The sequence below is a fragment of the Ranitomeya imitator genome, chromosome 2, assembly GCF_032444005.1.
Source record: "Ranitomeya imitator isolate aRanImi1 chromosome 2, aRanImi1.pri, whole genome shotgun sequence".
NCBI classification, from domain to species: Eukaryota; Metazoa; Chordata; class Amphibia; order Anura; family Dendrobatidae; genus Ranitomeya; species Ranitomeya imitator.
Window position 1 is genome coordinate 101,468,773 of NC_091283.1, and position 19,928 is coordinate 101,488,700.

Sequence of the window (19,928 nt, forward strand, 5' to 3'; positions counted from 1 at the left end):
GTTTTTTTTGGTTGTTTTTTTTTTTTTTTTTTTCAGGGAGACTTTAGAAAAAAAAATAATAAAAAAAATATGATTTTATCAGGAAGAATTTAGAAACCAAATAAAATAAAATGATTTTTTCAGGGAGAATTTAGAAAACAAATAAAACCAAAAATAGGCGTTCTATGGCCCACTGACTGAGAGATGACGCACCCAGGAGTCAAGACTGGCACACAAGCAGAAAGGCCAATATTAATCTCCCACTGTTTTTTTTGGTTGTTTTTTTTTTTTTTTTTTCAGGGAGACTTTAGAAAAAAAAATAATAAAAAAAATATGATTTTATCAGGAAGAATTTAGAAACCAAATAAAATAAAATGATTTTTTCAGGGAGAATTTATAAAACAAATAAAACCAAAAATAGGCGTTCTATGGCCCACTGACTGAGAGATGACGCACCCAGGAGTCAAGACTGGCACACAAGCAGAAAGGCCAATATTAATCTCCCACTGTTTTTTTTTTTTTTTTTCAGGGAGACTTTAGAAAAAAAAATAATAAAAAAAATATGATTTTATCAGGAAGAATTTAGAAACCAAATAAAATAAAATAATTTTTTCAGGGAGAATTTAGAAAACAAATAAAACCAAAAATAGGCGTTCTATGGCCCACTGACTGAGAGATGACGCACACAGGAGTCAGGAGTGGCACACAAACCCAGAGGCCAATATTTTTCTACCAATGATTGATGTAGTTATTTTCTCTGGTAGATTTTAGAACCCAAATCAAGGAAAAAAAATATAGGCTTTCTATGGACCACAATTGGAGAGAGAGAGAGAGAGAGAGAGAGAGAGAGAGAGAGAGAGAGAGATGGCACACCCAGGAGTCAAGACTGGCACACAAGCAGAAAGGCCAATATTAATCTCCCACTGTTTTTTTGGTTGTTTTTTTTTTTTTTTTTTTTCAGGGAGACTTTAGAAATAAAAATAATAAAAAAAATATGATTTTATCAGGAAGAATTTAGAAACCAAATAAAATAAAATGATTTTTTCAGGGAGAATTTAGAAAACAAATAAAACCAAAAATATGCGTTCTATGGCCCACTGACTGAGAGAGAGAGAGAGATGGAACGCTTAGTACTGGCACACAAGCCCAAAGGGCAATATTAATCTCCCTTTTTTTTTCCAGGGAGAATTTCTGAAACCCAAAAAAAAAATAAAATAGGCTTTCTATGGCCCACTATTTGTGAGAGAGATGGGACGCTCAGGACTGGCACAGATGGCACGCTCAGGACTGGCACAGAAGCCCAGAGGCCAATATTAATCTCCCTTTTTTTCTGGGAGAATTTATAAAACCAAAAAAATATTTAAATAGGCTTTCTATGGCCCACTATTTGTGAGAGAGATGGCACGCTCAGGACTGGCACAGATGGCACGCTCACAACTGGCACAGAAGCCCAGAGGCCAATATTAATCTCCCTTTTTTTCTGGGAGAATTTATAAAACCAAAAAAATATTTAAATAGGCTTTCTATGGCCCACTATTTGTGAGAGAGATGGCACGCTCAGGACTGGCACAGATGGCACGCTCACAACTGGCACACAAGCCCAGAGGCCAATATTAATCTCCCTTTTTTCAGGGAAAATTTATAAAACCAAAAAAAAAATTAAATAGGCTTTCTATGGCCCACTATTTGTGAGAGAGATGGCACGCTCAGGACTGGCACAGATGGCACGCTCACAACTGGCACACAAGCCCAGAGGCCAATATTAATCTCCCTTTTTTCAGGGAAAATTTATAAAACCAAAAAAAAAATTAAATAGGCTTTCTATGGCCCACTATTTGTGAGAGAGATGGGACGCTCAGGACTGGCACAGATGGCACGCTCAGGACTGGCACAGAAGCCCAGAGGCCAATATTAATCTCCCTTTTTTTCAGGGAGAATTTATAAAACCCAAAAAAAAATAAAATAGGCTTTCTATGGCCCACTATTTGTGAGAGAGATGGCACACTCAGGACTGGCACACAAGCCCAAAGGCCAATATTAATCTCCCACTGTATTTTTATCAGGGAGAATTTATACACCCCACAAAAAAAAATACAGAAAAATGAAAAGGCTTTCTATGGCCCACTATGTGAGAGAGATGGCACACACAGGGATGGCACTCTAGCAGAAATGCCAAATTGCCAATCTTAATCTCCCACCAAAAAAAAAAAAAAAAAAAAAACAGGGAATGTCCTACAATTACTATCTCCCTGCCTGCAGTAATCTCAGCCAGGTATGGCAGGCAGCTACTATCTCCCTGCCTGCAGTAATCTCAGCCAGGTATGGCAGGCAGCAATAAGGAGTGGACTGATGCACAAATGAAATAAAAAGTGTGGACAAACAAAAAAGATAGCTGTGCAGAAAGGAAGGAACAAGAGGATTTGTGCTTTGAAAAAAGCAGTTGGTTTGCACAGCGGCGTACACACAGCAATGCAGCTATCAGGGAGCCTTCTAGGGCAGCCCAATGAGCTACAGCGCTGAGGGGAAAAAAAAAAAAAAAAAAAATTCCACTGTCCCTGCACACCGAGGGTGGTGTTGGACAGTGCAAATCGCTGCAGCACAAGCGGTTTTGTGGTTAATGGACCCTGCCTAACGCTATCCCTGCTTCTGACAAAGCGGCAGCAACCTCTCCCTAAGCTCAGATCAGCAGCAGTAAGATGGCGGTCGGCGGGAACGCCTCTTTATAGCCCCTGTGACGTCGCAGACAGCAAGCCAATCACTGCAATGCCCTTCTCTAAGATGGTGGGGACCAGGACCTATGTCATCACGCTGCCCACACTCTGCGTTTACCTTCATTGGCTGAGAAATGGCGCTTTTCGCGTCATTGAAACGCGACTTTGGCGCGAAAGTCGCGTACCGCATGGCCGACCCCGCACAGGGGTCGGATCGGGTTTCATGAAACCCCGACTTAGCCAAAAGTCGGCGACTTTTGAAAATGTTCGACCCGTTTCGCTCAACCCTAACCACCACCACTCTTCGTTGCTTCTTGGCTGTACTTTTTGCTGTCACTTGTTGCTGTGTGCCCTTTTCTTTTTTGCTTGCTGGTATTGCTTCATTCTTAGGTGTGCCATCTTCATCCTCTACAAAGATTTGATATCGGTTCTTCAGTTGTGTGGTTGGTGATTTCTCCATGGTCTTCTTGCTTCTTTTGGTCACATGCTTCCACTCATCTGCTTTTGGAGGTTCTCTGACACTTTTTTCACCTTCTGTGACCAGTAGAGATGCTTCTGTTCTGTCTAGAAAGTCTTCATTCTCTTTGATGAGTTTCAAAGTTGCTATTCTTTCTTCCAGACCCCGCACCTTTTCTTCTAAAAGGGCCACTAGTCTACACTTCTGACAGGTGAAATTGGATTCTTCTTCTCGTCGATCTGTGAACATGTAGCACATGCTGCAGCTCACCATGTAGGTTGTCACATCTGCCATGTTGCTCCTAGATCCTGCTGACTTGCTGTGTGTTTTCCTTCTTGTGTAATCTACTCAGCCAAGCTCTCTTGCAATAATGTCCTACAGGCAAAAATTCGCGCGCCGTAAGGACAGAGGACAGAGAATTACACTTTACTTTTTTTTTTTTTTTGCGGTCGCCGGTAAACAGTTAATTACCGGCGATCGCAAAACAGGGGTCGGTAAAACCGACCCCGATCATGCTCTTTGGGGTCTCGGCTACCCCCGGCAGCCGAGACCCCAAAGACTCTCGCGGGGCCGGCCGGCGGGCGCACTGCGCATGCGCCCGCCATTTTGAAGATGGCGGCGCCCACCGGGAGACACGAGGAGCATCGGGGGAGATAGGTGAGTATTGGGGGGCTACCTGGGACCCCTTTTCTCTGTCTTCCGATGTGCGATCACATCGGAGGACAGATAAATTAAAAAGAGACCGCGTTTTTTTTTTTTTTGCGATCGCCGGTAAACGGTTAATTACCGGCGATCGCAAATGCGGGGTGGGTTAAAAACCCCCCGAATCATGTTCTCTGGGGTCTCGGCTACCCCCGGCAGCCGAGACCCCGGAGAAAATCGGCCTCTGGGGGGCGCTATTCACTTTTTCCACAGCGCCATTAATTAACGGCGCTGTGGTTTAAGTACCCTCAGCGGCCGCCGTTAAAAGGCGTATCGGCGGTCGCTAAGGGGTTAAAGTAAATTATCATTGGTTTCACCACTTGGCTATAGGTAATCTTATTTATTAGGGCTGTGGAGTTGGAGTCATGGAGTCGGATTCGGTGTCCTTTATGGTGGAGTCGTTATGAAATGGACCGATTCAGACTTCTAAACTATATAATAAATTGGGCTCAGTAGTACAATGCAGGATGTGCTGGAAATGTTTTCATAATAATTAGGGAAAGTTATGAAATATCCTATAAATGTCTGTTCCTGATCTAAGGATCTTGGCTTTTAGTTGAGATGAATCTGTGCGGCACTTGTGTACATGCTCAGTACTGAGGCAGGGCTGTGGAGTCAGAGTCATGGTGTTGGAGTCATAAGTTTGACTTATCGACTCCAATACCTTGCATACTGAATCTGTGCTCCTAGTCACTTCACATTTCAGAGTTTTGCGCTCTAGTAGGTTTGTTTTGATGCAAACTAGGATTAGATCTTGACAGAGGCAATAGGGAAACATTCCCTAAAATTGCCATGGGATGTTTCTGCTTTCTCTTGTGCTGAGATTTTATCTAAAAAGACATACTATCGAAAACCCTCAGACGTGCTAAAGCAGGGGTATCAAACTACATTCCTCGAGGGCCGCAAACCATGCGTGTTTTCAAGATTTCCTTAGCTTTGCACAAGGTGCTGTAATCATTATGTGTGTAGGTGATTAAATTATCACCTGTGCAGTACAAGGAAATCCTGAAAACATGACCTGTTTGCAGCCCTTGAGGATTGCAGTTTGACACCCCTGTGCTAAAGGGAATTTGTCAGCAGGTGTTTGCAGCATAATATATGGTAAGAAAGCTTGATTCCAGGGATGTGTTACTTAGTCAGCTATGTGTTGTAGTTTCAATATAATCAGTGTTTTATCAGCAGGAGATAATCACTTCCGGACTAGGGCTCACGTTCACAGCAGTCCAGCTAATCTATATAATCCTGCCCTCACAAGTGATTGGAAGCTTGTGGACAGTGTACACTGGAAGCAACCAATCTGTGGTGTGGGCAGGGTTGTACACAGATCAGCAATCTGACCACTGTTATAATAGATATAACAGAGATTCTATCAAAACTGCACCAAGCAGCCCAGTAAGTGACACATCACTGGAATCTGAATCTCCAGACTTACATTGTGCTGCTCCCAGACTACATAGCAAAAACCTGGTAACAGATTCCCTTTAAGATGAAGGCAATTTTAAAGCACTTCCTTTGTTGTCATCACTCTTTCCTCCCAAGGAAACTTAGGAAGAAACTTTTTATGTACTTTAGTTTTCTGCAAAGATAAACAAAATGTATCTCTGCTTGTGGACGCACAGACCTCAGTACTACTGGCAGGCATGCTGTGACCACTAGTCCCACACATGAGGAGCCAAACTCCCCCTTAGTCATGGTATATGATACATAACAACAAAAGAAGAATAAATGCAATGCTTCTGTTAGCATGGGTTACTTCGTCTTGTCACATTTTCGGTAATAAAGTGATATCCCACAAGTGACTATACTAATGTTTTGACAAATAGAATCATTTTCAGGGATGAATAATTGCTACATTGGTTTTATCAACATCTGCAGTATCTGTAACTGGCACAGCATGTGTAGCTCAAAGAAATTAGCTCTTAATAAATGGCTCCTCAACTCTGTTTTCTTATAATGTTGACACAAACAAAGTATAGTGTAACCGAGATATGGCGAGGGAGTCGGAGTTCTGCTGCTCCAGTATTACCAGATACACAGTAATATGAATGAGGCATAGTTATATTGTGATTATTCATCTTGAACTTACTTTTTCTTTGATTATTATTACCCCCTACTGACTATTGAACTTTGTAGACATGGGGGAGCAAAGACATGGCTACTCCTTCCCTGTTTTATAGCAATTTCTCTCTTTGGAATATCTTTTCCTTGGTCGACAATGATTTTAAAGCACCACTGCAGTGATTCCCCTAAGCTAAATTCACAGCCCCTAGTATTCTACTTACCAGCCGCTGTCTTCATCTCTTATTGGCACCACGCCGCCGGTCTTCCAGCAGTTTCTCGGTTCGCTCCAGTGTTTGCTGGGCATTTTGGAAGTCACAACTCAGTGTAAATCTATGAGATCAGAACGAGGATCTCATAGACTTACACTGAGAACTTGCAACCGTTACCTCTGAATTCCGGTCAGTCAGAAGTTGAGTTCCCAAGATGGTAGGACAGGAACGGCACTGGGAAGAGCTGAAGACTGCGGCTGATAAGTATAAGACAAAGGTCAGCGAACTTAGATTAGTAGCACCACTCCAGCGCTAACAATTAAAAAAAAAAAAAACCTGGAACGGTGCTTTAAAAAAACAAAACTTTTTCTGTTTGAAAAGTTGTGTAAAGATCTCTTCTTGCCATCAGAGAATGCAAACATTCCTGCTTTATCCAAAGGTTGAAATTTCGTGCAAAACATTTGCTGAGAGTTTTTGCACAGTGGATTTTGTCAAGGTCATATTTTTTTTAGCTCTACAATCTGAACCCAAAATCATTGGCTAGCTACAATCCTACACTGTAGAAATCCCTCAAGTGTTATAATTATTGCTATCTGTTATATAAATTAGTTACTTCCTTTAACTGATGCTTTGGAAGGGTGGGAATTGGACATTGCAAAATTGAATTGCACAGCTAAAAAGCCAATTTGATAAATTTGATTAAACTGACAATTCCTATTTACACGAGCTTTATTTGATTTTTTTTTGTGCATGCCCTTCTCTAAATTATGGGTTAATAGGATTTTTGTTATCAATATCACAGTCCAATTAAGTTTTCATAATTCTTACTGCCCATAATTAAATTATCTTAACAGGGCCTGCAGCTTATAATTGAGCTCAGAAGCTCTACCAGAGTAGACAGCATGAGCCGCTGAGCTCGTTGATTGGCGGCAGCGCTTTCTATGTGATGTCAGTGTTGCAGACAATATCAAAGTTGGGCACTCAGCCTTGGACCTGGGGAGGGTGAGTAAAGCTCTGGGCAGGGAAGGTTTCCAAAACCTAAAAAAAACTATTTAGCATAGAACAGCTTTGATATCCATGTTAGGGTGTGAACAAAGATTAGTAATTAAAAATAAAATGAGATTCCCCTGAAATATTTGAATTTGCTTGTCAATATTTAGTTGGTCATCTAACAAGTTAGTCCCAAAGAATTGTTATTGTAAGTCATGGGCGCATAGCAAAGACAAAGAATTGTTATTGTAGGTCATTGGTCACATAGCAACGAAAAATACTCAGTGAACTCATGCATTGCTACAAATATATAGCAGGAGCCATGTTTAGACAGGAAAAATGCTTTTGCCCACTGGATTACAACTTGTCACTTTGCTAGTACATGCTGCAAGATAAAAGCCTAAACTGGATTAGCTATTGTTCATTGTATATAAATAGTGATGAGCGAGTGTGCTCGGTACTCGGGTGGTCTCCGAGTATTTGGATGTGCTCGGACATTTAGATTTCGTCGCCTCAGCTGCATGATTTACGGCTGCTAGACAGCCTGAATACATGTAGGGGTTGCCTGTTTGTTAGGAAATCCCCACATATATTCAGGATGTCTAGCAAATCATGCAGCTGCTGGGACTCAAACATAATCTCCGAGCACGCCCAAAATACTCGGAGACCACCCTAGCATGCTTAGGAAACCCGAATACCGAGTACACTCGCTCATCACTATATATATAAACCATCAAAAGACAAAAACCACATACCTTCTGCTGCTTCATCACTTCCAAAATTCTGTCTGTAGAAGAGCATGATTTCTAGATTATAGCATTTATAGAATGTGATGAGTAAAACGAATACAATAAGGATAGCACCAAGACCTGCAGCAAGTTCCATGTTGTATTTTAATTCTAGGGGAAAAAAGGGAAACAAATTATATACGTATAAATCAGGAAATAAAACATACTTAAAATCTATAATTTCCTAAAGCATGTCCACTGTAAACATAGATGAGCTGCAACCATGTCTTTAGGGATAGGTTTTTGAATTTAAAAAAAAAGCAAAAAAAAACCATTTGCTTTTTGAAATTGTTGCAGGCATACTGACAGCATGTCACTAAAGGTACCGTTACACTAAACGATTTACCAACGATCACGACCAGCGATACGACCTGGCCGTGATCGTTGGTAAGTCGTTGTGTGGTCGCTGGGGAGCTGTCACACAGACAGCTCTCCAGCGACCAACGATGCTGAAGTCCCCGGGAAACCAGGGTAAACATCGGGTTACTAAGCGCAGGGCCGCGCTAAGTAACCCGATGTTTACCCTGGTTACCATTGTAAATGTAAAAAAAAAAAAAAAAACACTACATACTTACATTCCGGTGTCTGTCGCGTCCCCTGGCGTCAGCTTCCCTGCACTGTGTAAGCGCCGGCCGTAAAGCAGAGCGGTGACCGCTGTGCTCTGCTTTATGGCCGGCCGGCGCTGACACAGGGGGGCGGGATTATGTGTGGTGATGTTGGGGGGTGTGTTATGACCTGGTGGTTAGGAGCACCCGACCTGACAGTTAAACTCATACAGGACGAGCTCTGGGATGTGGGAGCTCTGCTGACCGCAAGCCCTAATCCTATCACACACACTAAAAATAGCCGTGGAGCGCTCCTGACGCTCCCTAGGTGCCTCGTCACAGCCTCAGAGCTAGCTAGCCCTAGAGATAGAAAATAAAGCCTACCTTGCCTCAGAGAAATTCCCCAAAGGAATAGGCAGCCCCCCACATATAATGACTGTGAGTAAAGATGAAAGTCACAAACGCAGAAATGAAATGAAATAGGTTTCAGCAAAGGGAGGCCAGACTTACTAAATAGACAGAGGATAGGAAAGGAATCTTTGCGGTCAGCACAAAAACCTACAAAAGACCACGCAGAGTGTGCAAAAGGGTCCTCCGCACCGAATCACGGTGCGGGGGGTGCCACTCTGCAGCCCAGAGCTTCCAGCTAGCAAGACAAAATCAGGATAACCAGCTGGACAAAGAAACAAAGAGCAAAAATAACAATAAGGAACTTAGCTTCTGCAGGAGAAGACAGGTCACCAGGCAGATCCAGGAGCGAACTGAACCAATGCTAAAACATTGACAGCTGGCATGGAGTAACGATCTGAGTGGAGTTAAATAGAGAAGCCAACCAAAGGATAAACCACGTCACCTGTGTAAGGAACCTCAGAAGCAGCAGCTTCACTCATAGCCACCAGAGGGAGCCCATAGACAGAACTCGCCGAAGTACCATTCACGACCACAGGAGGGAGTTCGACAACAGAATTCACAACAGGGGTGGAATTATGTGTGGTGATGTTGGGGGGTGGGATTATCTGTGCCGATGTGGTGGGGGGTGGGATTGTGTGGTGATGTGGTGGGGATGGGATTATGTGTGGTGATGCGGTGGGAGGGCGGGATTATGTGTGATGATGTGGGGGCAGGATTATGTGTGGTGATATGGTGGGGGGGCGGGATTATGTGTGGTGATGTGGTGGGGGGGTGAGATTATGTGTGGTGATATGGTGGGGGGGCGGGATTATGTGTGGTGATGTGGTGGGGGGGTCGGGATTATGTGTGATAATGGGGGTCGGGATTATGTGTGGTGATGTGGTGGGGGGCGGGATGATGTGTGGTGATGTGGTGGGGGGAGGGATTATGTGTGGTGATGTGGTGGGGGCAGGATTATGTGTGGTGATATGGTGGGGGGCGGGATTATGTGTGGTGATGTGGTGGGGGGGTGAGATTATATGTGGTGAGATGGTGGGGGGCGGGATTATGTGTGGTAATGTGGTGGGGGGTCGGGATTATGTGTGATGATGGGGGGCGGGATTATGTGTGGTGATGTGGTGGGGGGCAGGATGATGTGTGGTGATGTGGTGGGGGCAGGATTATGTGTGGTAATGTGGTGGGGGAGGGATTATGTGTGGTGATGTGTTGGGGGCAGGATTATGTGTGATGTGGTGGGGGCAGGATTATGTGTGGTGATGTGGTGGGGGGGTCAGGATTATGTGTGATGATGTTGGGGGGCGGGATTATGTGTGGTGATGTGGTGGGGGGCGGGATTATGTGTGGTGATGTGGTGGGGGGTGGGATTATGTGTGGTGGTGTGGTGGGGGCAGGATTATGTGTGGTAATGTGGTGGGGGCGGGATTATGTGTGGTGATGTGGTGGGGGCAGGATTATGTGTTATGATGTGGTGGGGGGTGGGATTGTGTGGTGGGGGGTGGGATTATGTGTGGTGATATGGTGGGGGGGCGGTATTATGTGTGGTGATGTGGTGGGGGGTCAGAATTATGTGTGATGATGTTGGGGTGGGATTATGTGTTGTGGTGGGGGGGCGGGATTATGTGTGGTGGTGGGGCAGGATTATGTGTGGTGATCTGGTGGGGTCGGGATTATGTGTGGTGATGTGGTGGGGGGCGGGATTATGTGTGATGATGTTGGGGGGCGGGATTATGTGTGGTGATATGGTGGGGGTGGGATTATGTGTTGTGATGTGGTAGGGGGCGGGATTATGTGTTATGGTGGGGCAGAATTATGTGTGGTGATGTGGTGGGGGCGGGATTATGTGTGGTGATGTGGTGGGGAGTTGCGGTTATGTGTGGTGATGTTGGGGGCAGGATTATGTGTTGTGATGTGGTGGGGGGGCGCAATATCGGAAGTCACGGTGCACCGCAAAAACAAGCTTCCTTTTTTTTTGCGACCCCAATGGGGGCCATCTCCGTAAACTGTGAAAAAGATTGAGCAGGCTTGATCTTTTTTCACGGCCTTAAATATGACCTTCACGGCCATACGGTGCACCGTGAAATTATTGCGGGCCATATTTGCGGCCCCATAGAAATCTATTGGGGCCGCAAAAATGGGCAGCAAAACAACAGTATGTGTAAAAGAAGCCTTATACCACCATTCAGTATTCTCCCATCAAGCATTTCCATCATACTGACCCATCCAGCTTCAAGCACCTCCTCTGACAGGTCATATCATCCTGTCTCCATCTTCCCATACGTAGAATATCTCTAAACCCCTAAGACCAGTATTTGTGCACCCAGATCTGCTCTTCTGTGCAAGGCTACTCACAAAATTCACAATTTTGAGATGTGCTCTTCGTACATGTTTGCTATAACTGGAGCCAATGCACCAAGCAGGCAGACAGCCGCGAGCCACAATTTATGGGACCGCGAGCCACATGTGGCCCCTGAGCTACAGGCCGGGGACTCCTGCTCTATAGGCTAGAGAGAGACTCACTGTTTTAATTGCTACTTCTATCTTTATATTAAAGTAAACCAAAGTTTCGAATAATGTAACTGTATATTTCGTACAGCAGGTGTGAGAAGCTCTGCGCTTAAACCTAATTCTTGTATATTCTGCCACATATCGTAGTCATAAATTTATTTTCCAAATTGAATGGGAAGTAAATGCTATAATTAATGAATTCCTCTATTGATTTACACTGGATTACTCTGTCACATTGATAGGATTTTGAATGGAGCAGTGTGACGCATTTGCACTACTGCAACATTTAGGCCATGTTCACACGTTCAGTATTGGGTCAGTATTTCACATCAGTATTTTTAAGCCAAAACCAGGAGTGGAACCATCAGAGGAAAAATATAATAGAAACATATGCACCACTTCTATATTTATCACCCTCTCCTGGTTTTGGCTTACAAATACTATGAGGTAACATACTCACCAAATACTGACCATGTAGGTGACCTCAAGGTCTATTCGACTGACCAAGATAGAGCAATTCCATTTTGGTCAAAAACTTCTGTTAGATGGAAAAATAAACATTTACCAACACATTAATTGAAAAAAAGTTTAGCGGTTTTGTTCACAGGTGCTAGCCACCGAGGAGTTAATGTCGTATTCTAACATATTATGCAATGATTATGCTAGTGACAATATGCCACCCATATTGCGCTAACTGTAAGATAAGTACTAATCAGCGCTCATATAAACACATGTCTTACAAACACGCGGAGCTGTAACAAGTCATTTGCATCTCTCTCATCAGGCTGACTGTAGGAGAATGCCAGTATCTTGGAGACGTACTTGTTGAGTTGCGAGCGCGTCGCTCTATGCCAGGTGTACATGCAAATGTACTTTCTTTTTTCGGCCTCTGTGCTAATTATGTTTTGAATGAAGAACAAGGGTGTTATTACATCTAATCTGACAAGTGATTTGGAAATGACGTGCCCTGCATCCAGACGTCTTGATTTGCTACTCCATTGTTTTTGTGCAGAATGTGCTGGTTGTTAGCGAAAACATTAAATGTCAAGGTCTCCCTCTGTGAAATCCTATGTACTGTACAACCCTGGAGGAAATAGACAATGTACAGCATATATTAGTGATTACATAAGCGGGGAGCCTTCATTCTTAATATAAAAAAAGTTATAATTTTGCAAATAGTAATGCTTAAAAATTCTCCATGTTCCGAGTCTCCGTCTCTTGTGCAAAGTTACAGTTTTCCAAAGTAACAGGCTACAAAAAATAACGTTTGTTGTCTGATTCTGGAATCTGTTCCCCTTACATTTGCCCCCTATCGTTTGCTTAGGTACATTAAGTAAATTAGGAAAAGTAAGGGCTCATGGACACGATCGTAAAAATCGGACAAGTGCTATCTGTCGTCTTATCGGATAGCACTGGTCCTCATGTTATTTTATGCGGCCGTGTACATTGATTTTTTTTTCCTCAGTCTGTCAGAGTAAAAAATCGCAGCATGCCTGAGTTTGATGCAATATTCAAATAAATGAGTCATTGGAAACCATCGGATCACACTCGGATGACATCTTTCTTATTTTCACTGATTAACAGAACGGAGAAGATGGAGATATTTTTTTTTCTCCATTTTCTCCTTATCCGAGAAAATCAGATCCCACTGTGATCAAACTGTAATCAGAGTATGATCAGAGTCTAACTTGCATAATCGACCCGATTCTCTCGGATGGGACAATATACATCTACATCTACCTTCGGACTGCATGATCAGACCAGGAAGGTTTGTTTGTAGTCTTTATAATAGGAGCTACAGTCACAGAAATATAGGAGATATTCAGGATTTTTTTTTTCATTTTAGATGCAGTAAAATATTTTCAACATTTGTTGTCTATCATTTAAATAAAAATAAATTTTATTATTCACATTTTTTTCTGCTGATGCATTTTAAAACAACTATCCAGGCATATATAGATTCCTATGATTTTCCTGCCAACTTGCCCCATTTCACTTTCTGGGGTCCTGTACCCCTACTTAGATAGCATTACTCAACTCAACACCTAATAGTGTTTTGTGATCCATTCATTCTCGAATGATATATAGAACAGCACTACATGGGCTAGACGTGAAGCTGGTCTCCAATTATGTGACCCTCCATGATAATTGGCTATGAACGATTGGAATTACTGAGAATACTTTGTCTAGAGATACTGTTGGGAGTACAATCATCTTTTAGGTATATTGGGATGCAGTGAGCAACATTTTGGTATGTGTCCTTTAACCCCAACACACCCCTAATCCCAACCCTAACCCAAACCCCAACACACCCCTAACCCTAATACCAACCATAACCCTAACCACAATCCTAACCCTAACCTCAACACACCCCTAACCCTAATACCAACCATAACCTTAACCACAATCCTAACCCTAACCTCAACACTCCCCTAACCCTAATACCAACCATAACCCTAACCACAATCCTAACCCTAACCTCAACACACCCCTAACCCTAATACCAACCATAACCCTAACCACAATCCTAACCCTAACCTCAACACACCCCTAACCCTAATACCAACCATAACCCTAACCACAATCCTAACCCTAACCTCAACACACCCCTAACCCTAATACCAACCATAACCCTAACCACAATCCTAACCCTAACCTCAACACACCCCTAACCATAATACCAACCATAACCCTAACCACAATCCTAACCCTAACCTCAACACACCCCTAACCCTAATACCAACCATAACCCTAACCACAATCCTAACCCTAACCTCAACACACCCCTAACCCTAATACCAACCATAACCCTAACCACAATCCTAACCCTAACCTCAACACACCCCTAACCCTAATACCAACCATAACCCTAACCACAATCCTAACCCTAACCTCAACACACCGCTAACCTGAATCTTAACCCTATTTCCAACCATAATTCCAACCCTAACCCTAAGGCTATGTGCCCATGTTGCGGATTTGTGTGAGGATTTTTCCACACAGTTTTGAAAAATCCGCAGGTATAACGCACTGCGTTTTACCTGCGGATTTACCGCGGATTTCCAGTGTTTTTTATGCGGATTTCACCTGCAGATTCCTATTGAGGAACAGGTGTAAAATGCTGCGGAATCTGCACAAAGAATTGACATGCTGCGGAAAATACAACGCAGCATTGCCGTGTGGTATTTTCCGCACCATGGGCACAGCGGATCGGTGTTCCATACATTTACATGGCACTGTAAACATGATGGAAAACTGCTACGAATTCGCAGCAGCCAATCTACTGCGGATCCGCAGCCAAATCCGCAGCGTGTGAATATAGCCCAATTCTAACCCTAATTCTAACCTTAACCCTAGTTCTAACTCTAACCCTAGTTCTAATCCTAACCCTAGTTCTAACCCAAGTTCTAACACTAACCCTAGTGGAAAAATTAAAGTAAATATATTTTCTTTATTTTATTATTGTACCTACCTATGGGGGTCATAAAGGGGGGTTTATCTATTTTTTTTTTATTTTGATCGCTGTGATAGAACCTATCCCAGCGATCAAAATGTACCTGGAATGAATCTGCCCGCTGGCAGATTCGGCGGGCGCACTGCGCATGCGCCCACCATTTTGGAAGATGGCAGCGCCCATGGAGAAGACTGACGGACACCGGAGGTCGGTAAGTATGCGGGGGTGGGATCGGACAGCGGGGGGGGGGTGAGATAGGACTGTGGGGTAGCGGACAGGAGGACGGAGGGGAGCAGAGGACAGGACAGAGGACAGGGGCGGTGGATTGGTGGCGGGGGCAGATCGCGGTCTCCAGCCATGGTCAATGATATTGCAGCATCGGCCATGGCTGGATTGTAATATTTCACCAATTTTCATTGGTGAAATATTACGATTGATCTGATTGAAAGTGAAATGTCACTTTCAACAGCCAATCAGAGCGATTGTAGCCATGTCAGAAAAGTTTTATAAACACATAATATAGTGGTTAAGACTGGTTGCAAAGTTAAAGGGTATCTGTCAGCACGGTTTTGCTATTTAATCTAGGAGCAGCATGATGTAGGGGCAGAGAGCCTGATTACAAGGATATGTCCCTTGCTCGGCAGCTTGCTTTAGTTTCAGTACAATCAGTGTTTTAACAGCAGGAGATTATCACTGCAGGACTAAGTGTCACGTGCCAGACAGTCCAGCTAATCTGTATAACGCTGCCCCAACCACTGATTGGCAGATTGCTGACAATGAATAGTGAATGCAAGAAGCTGCCAATCAGTGTTGTGGGTGGGGTAATACACAGCTCAGCATTCTGATCACTGCTATATTTACAGCAGAGAAAACAGGGATTCTATCAAATCTGCACTAATCAGCCCAGTAAGTGATACATCACTGGAATCAGGGTCTCTGCCCCTACATCATGCAGATGTCAGATTCCCTTTAAAGGGTTTGTGCAAGAGAGTAATTAAAGCACCCACAGTAAATAATTAAATGTAACAAACCAACTAGTACATGTCAAATGCAGTCCAGACTCAGTTGCCTAGGCACATGTACAATTACTTCTTTAGGATGCAAGAGGTTTTGTTTATAGCAAAATAGCAGATCTTGCTATGAATGTTATTGTTTCTGACATGCATAAGGGTACATAAGCCTTTCAGACACTAATTGTATCTTTATTCATAACCATGAATGCCATGGTGCTATACAGTATAGAGATTAATTTGCTAAAATTGGTTGGCAGAATTGATGCGGTCCAAATTGAAGCTACCCTAATTGCTGTGAAATAACATTTAGGGTATGTGCACACGCTGCGGAATGGTGTGCAGATTTTTCCGCACTGATTTTTGTAAATCTGCAGGTAAACCGCACTGCGGATTTACTGCGGAATTACTGCTGGTTTACCCCGGTTTTTCCTTAGCACAAAGAATTGACATGCAGCGGAATATAAACCACTGCGTTTCCGCAGGTTTTTTTACGCTGCATGTGCCCTGCAGATTTTGTTTTCCTTTGGTTTACATGGTAAAACATGGAAAACTGCTGCAGATCCGCAGCATCACATCTGCTGCGGATCCGCAGCTCGTGCACATACCCTTATTATGGTCTGAAGTCTCTCCGGAACTTAAAGTATAGTAGAGGGAAGGGAAAGCCTTTAAAAATTGATAAATGATACTGAAAATGATTCCTGATTTAGGTCCTCACCCAGGGCTGCCACTAGGAATTAAAGGGTCCCATACTGGCAAAATTTTCAGGGCCTCCTTGAGACTCTGCCCAGGTTCCACCCTAGCTCCACCTTCACCCCTCGAACCTTCCACAGTCCCACTCATAGAAAAACTCCACATCTGCACCACGTCCTCACCAATCACACATTTACAGTTCCCATCACCAGATCAAACATATAGCCAGCAGCTTTTGTTTTGGCCAAAAGGTTTTTAAAGCCACCACCACAAGGTAGACTCGTTTGGCTGAGCTCTACTCCACTGTAACCTATTAAACATTTGTTAAAATATGCAATATAATATAGGTATATTTTTATTTATTTTCATTTTTTTAAATGACCAATAATATCACATACAATGGACAAATACCATCACACCATGACCAGACCATGTATTGCCACCACATGGTGATCGGATAATATCACATACAAGGGACAAATATCACTGCACCATGTCCAGACCACATATTACCACCACATGGTGACCAAATAACAGCACAGACAAGGAACAAATATGCCACACCATGACCGGACAACATATTACCACCACATAGTGACTAAATTACTACAATACTGATCATTAATAAAAACACTCCACAATACTAATATCACCATAAGTGCCATTATACACAGAAGATCTGTACTTAGTATGCAGTGTACTGTTACAGGTAATACAGTGATCATTGGTGACATTGTACACCTCTGTATGTAGTACACAGTGTATAGTGTCAGTGTACAGGTAAGGCTGGTTTCACACTTACGTTTCAAAACACATGCGTTTAAAAAAAAAACGCATGGTGAAAAAACGCATGTAAACGCGTGCAAACGCTGCGTTTTTGCATGTGGTGAAAAAATGCGGCGTTTTGACGCGCTTACATGCGTTTTTTCATGTGTGCGTTTTTTAAACGCATGCAGATAAATGTGTGACAGCTGTCAATCATCAAAATAAAGTAAAAAACCAACTATAAACAGAAAGAGCTAGGGTTAGGGTTAGGGGTAGGGTTAGGGGTAGGGACCCTAACCCTAACCCTAATGGGATCCTAACCCTAACCCTAACCCTAAAGGGATCCTAACTCTAAAGCCTACCCCTACCCCTTACCCTAACCCTACCCCTAACCCTACCCTTAAAGGGATTAGGGTTAGGAGTAGGGTTAGGGTTAAGGTTAAAGGTAGGGTTAGGGTTAGGGGTAGGGTTAGGGTTAGGGGTAGGGTTAGGGTTAGGGGTAGGATCCCTTTATCAATTTTATGGTGTGGGGTGGTTTATCAGTGTGGTTTTTTTTCAAACGCATGCGTTTTTAACGCATGCAAACACATGTGGTTAAAAATGCATGCGTTTACATAGACAGCAATGCATTTTTTTTGCCGCAAAAAAACGCATGCGTTGCAAAAACGTGTCAAAACGCATACAAAAAACGCATGCGTTTTAATTGTTAAATATAGGGGAAAAAATGCATGCTTCTTTTGCGTTTTTTACCGCAAAAACGCAAAAAAAACCCCGCAAATGTGAAACCACCCTAACATACTGACTCAGCAGTGGCGTCTCTAGGTGAAGTCCTTCATCTTCATCTAGCACAGATCGCCATCATTTCTTCCAGCCAGGGCTCGACTCCGTAGGAAATAACACAGTTTTCTAGAGCACCACTTAAAGAACACATTACTTAATTTTTTCCCAACTTCTACATTACACCAGATGAGGAAAAAAGGTAACATAGTGTCGCTCTGCACAGTAACAGGACCGCCCCCCCATTTAAAACAGTGTCCTCAAAAAATAAAATAAATACATCACTGCAGTAATAATATCCTTTAATTAGCACCTATGATAATAATATCGCCCATCTTGGCCCCCCATGTGTCTCATTCCTGGCTCCAGCCATATGTTCTCCCATCCTGCCCTCATGAGTATCCATCCTGCCCCATCTGCCTCCATCGTATCCATCCTGCCCCCTGTGTCTCCATTCTGCCCCAGGCCGCTTTCAATAAAAACTAAAAAAACCTTTTTCTCCTTACTTGGCCGTGCACCAGGGCCGATGTTCCACCCCAGGCATTGCAAGGAAGAAAGTAGCGGACAATAATAATAAATCAAATGGGCGAACATTAAAAATAATAAAAACAGAAATTGTGTGTTTGTGCCCAAGTGAAAATTAAATTATACGTGAAAAAGAGACCACTACTAAGTAAATGAATGGCAGACCATTCGGTAATTTAGTGCAACAAGGAACCCTGTTGTATGGAAATCAATACGTATATATATATATATATGGATAAAATATTAGCTTCCCTGATGAAGGAGACAGACGTCTCTGAAACGCGTTGGTTGTAATTTGGTCCCTACCGCCATCCGTACTACACTATACCTCTAGTCACGTGAGCGGCCACGTTCCTCACCTCGGCACGCAGGTCCTGTCCCAGCGCCGCTCTCACTTTGCGCACCAACTAGGACGCCGGTCTGCCTGCACGTGAGTACACCGCTTCAGCTGTATAGCTCTGCATGGTTGAACGCCGCCACTGGCCGGGGCAGCTGTTCCCTGCGAGCTGAACTTTCAGGACTGCACTCTTTGGAGAAAGAGCACCAGCGGATACTTTGGACTACTACTTCTCATCAAGCAGCATTTTGGGGTAAGAACCAAAACATCATTTGTGGGTTTTTTTGTTTCCGTTGCTCTTCCCTTCACTTTTGCTGGCTTTTTCATATCCATTGCCACTTAGGTTTCAGTAGTAACATAGTAACATAGTAACATAGTTAGTAAGGCCGAAAAAAGACATTTGTCCATCCAGTTCAGCCTATATTCCATCATAATAAATACCCAGATCTACGTCCTTCTACAGAACCTAATAATTGTATGATACAATATTGTTCTGCTCCAGGAAGACATCCAGGCCTCTCTTGAACCCCTCGACTGAGTTCGCCATCACCACCTCCTCAGGCAAGCAATTCCAGATTCTCACTGCCCTAACAGTAAAGAATCCTCTTCTATGTTGGTGGAAAAAACTTCTCTCCTCCAGACGCAAAGAATGCCCCCTTGTGCCCGTCACCTTCCTTGGTATAAACAGATCCTCAGCGAGATATTTGTATTGTCCCCTTATATACTTATACATGGTTATTAGATCGCCCCTCAGTCGTCTTTTTTCTAGACTAAATAATCCTAATTTCGCTAATCTATCTGGGTATTGTAGTTCTCCCATCCCCTTTATTAATTTTGTTGCCCTCCTTTGTACTCTCTCTAGTTCCATTATATCCTTCCTGAGCACCGGTGCCCAAAACTGGACACAGTACTCCATGTGCGGTCTAACTAGGGATTTGTACAGAGGCAGTATAATGCTCTCATCATGTGTATCCAGACCTCTTTTAATGCACCCCATGATCCTGTTTGC

At 43.3% G+C, this 19,928-nt stretch overlaps 1 protein-coding gene across 1 annotated transcript in view; it reads right to left on the minus strand.

Moving 5' to 3' along the window:
- Window positions 1-19,928, minus strand: part of IL1RAPL2 (interleukin 1 receptor accessory protein like 2) — a 1,239,912-nt gene that overhangs the window by 50,807 nt on the left and 1,169,177 nt on the right. The window contains exon 9 of the mRNA XM_069747077.1: window positions 7,865-8,008. Within this exon, the coding sequence (XP_069603178.1) occupies window positions 7,865-8,008 (144 nt within the window). The remainder of the gene's footprint in view (window positions 1-7,864; window positions 8,009-19,928) is intronic.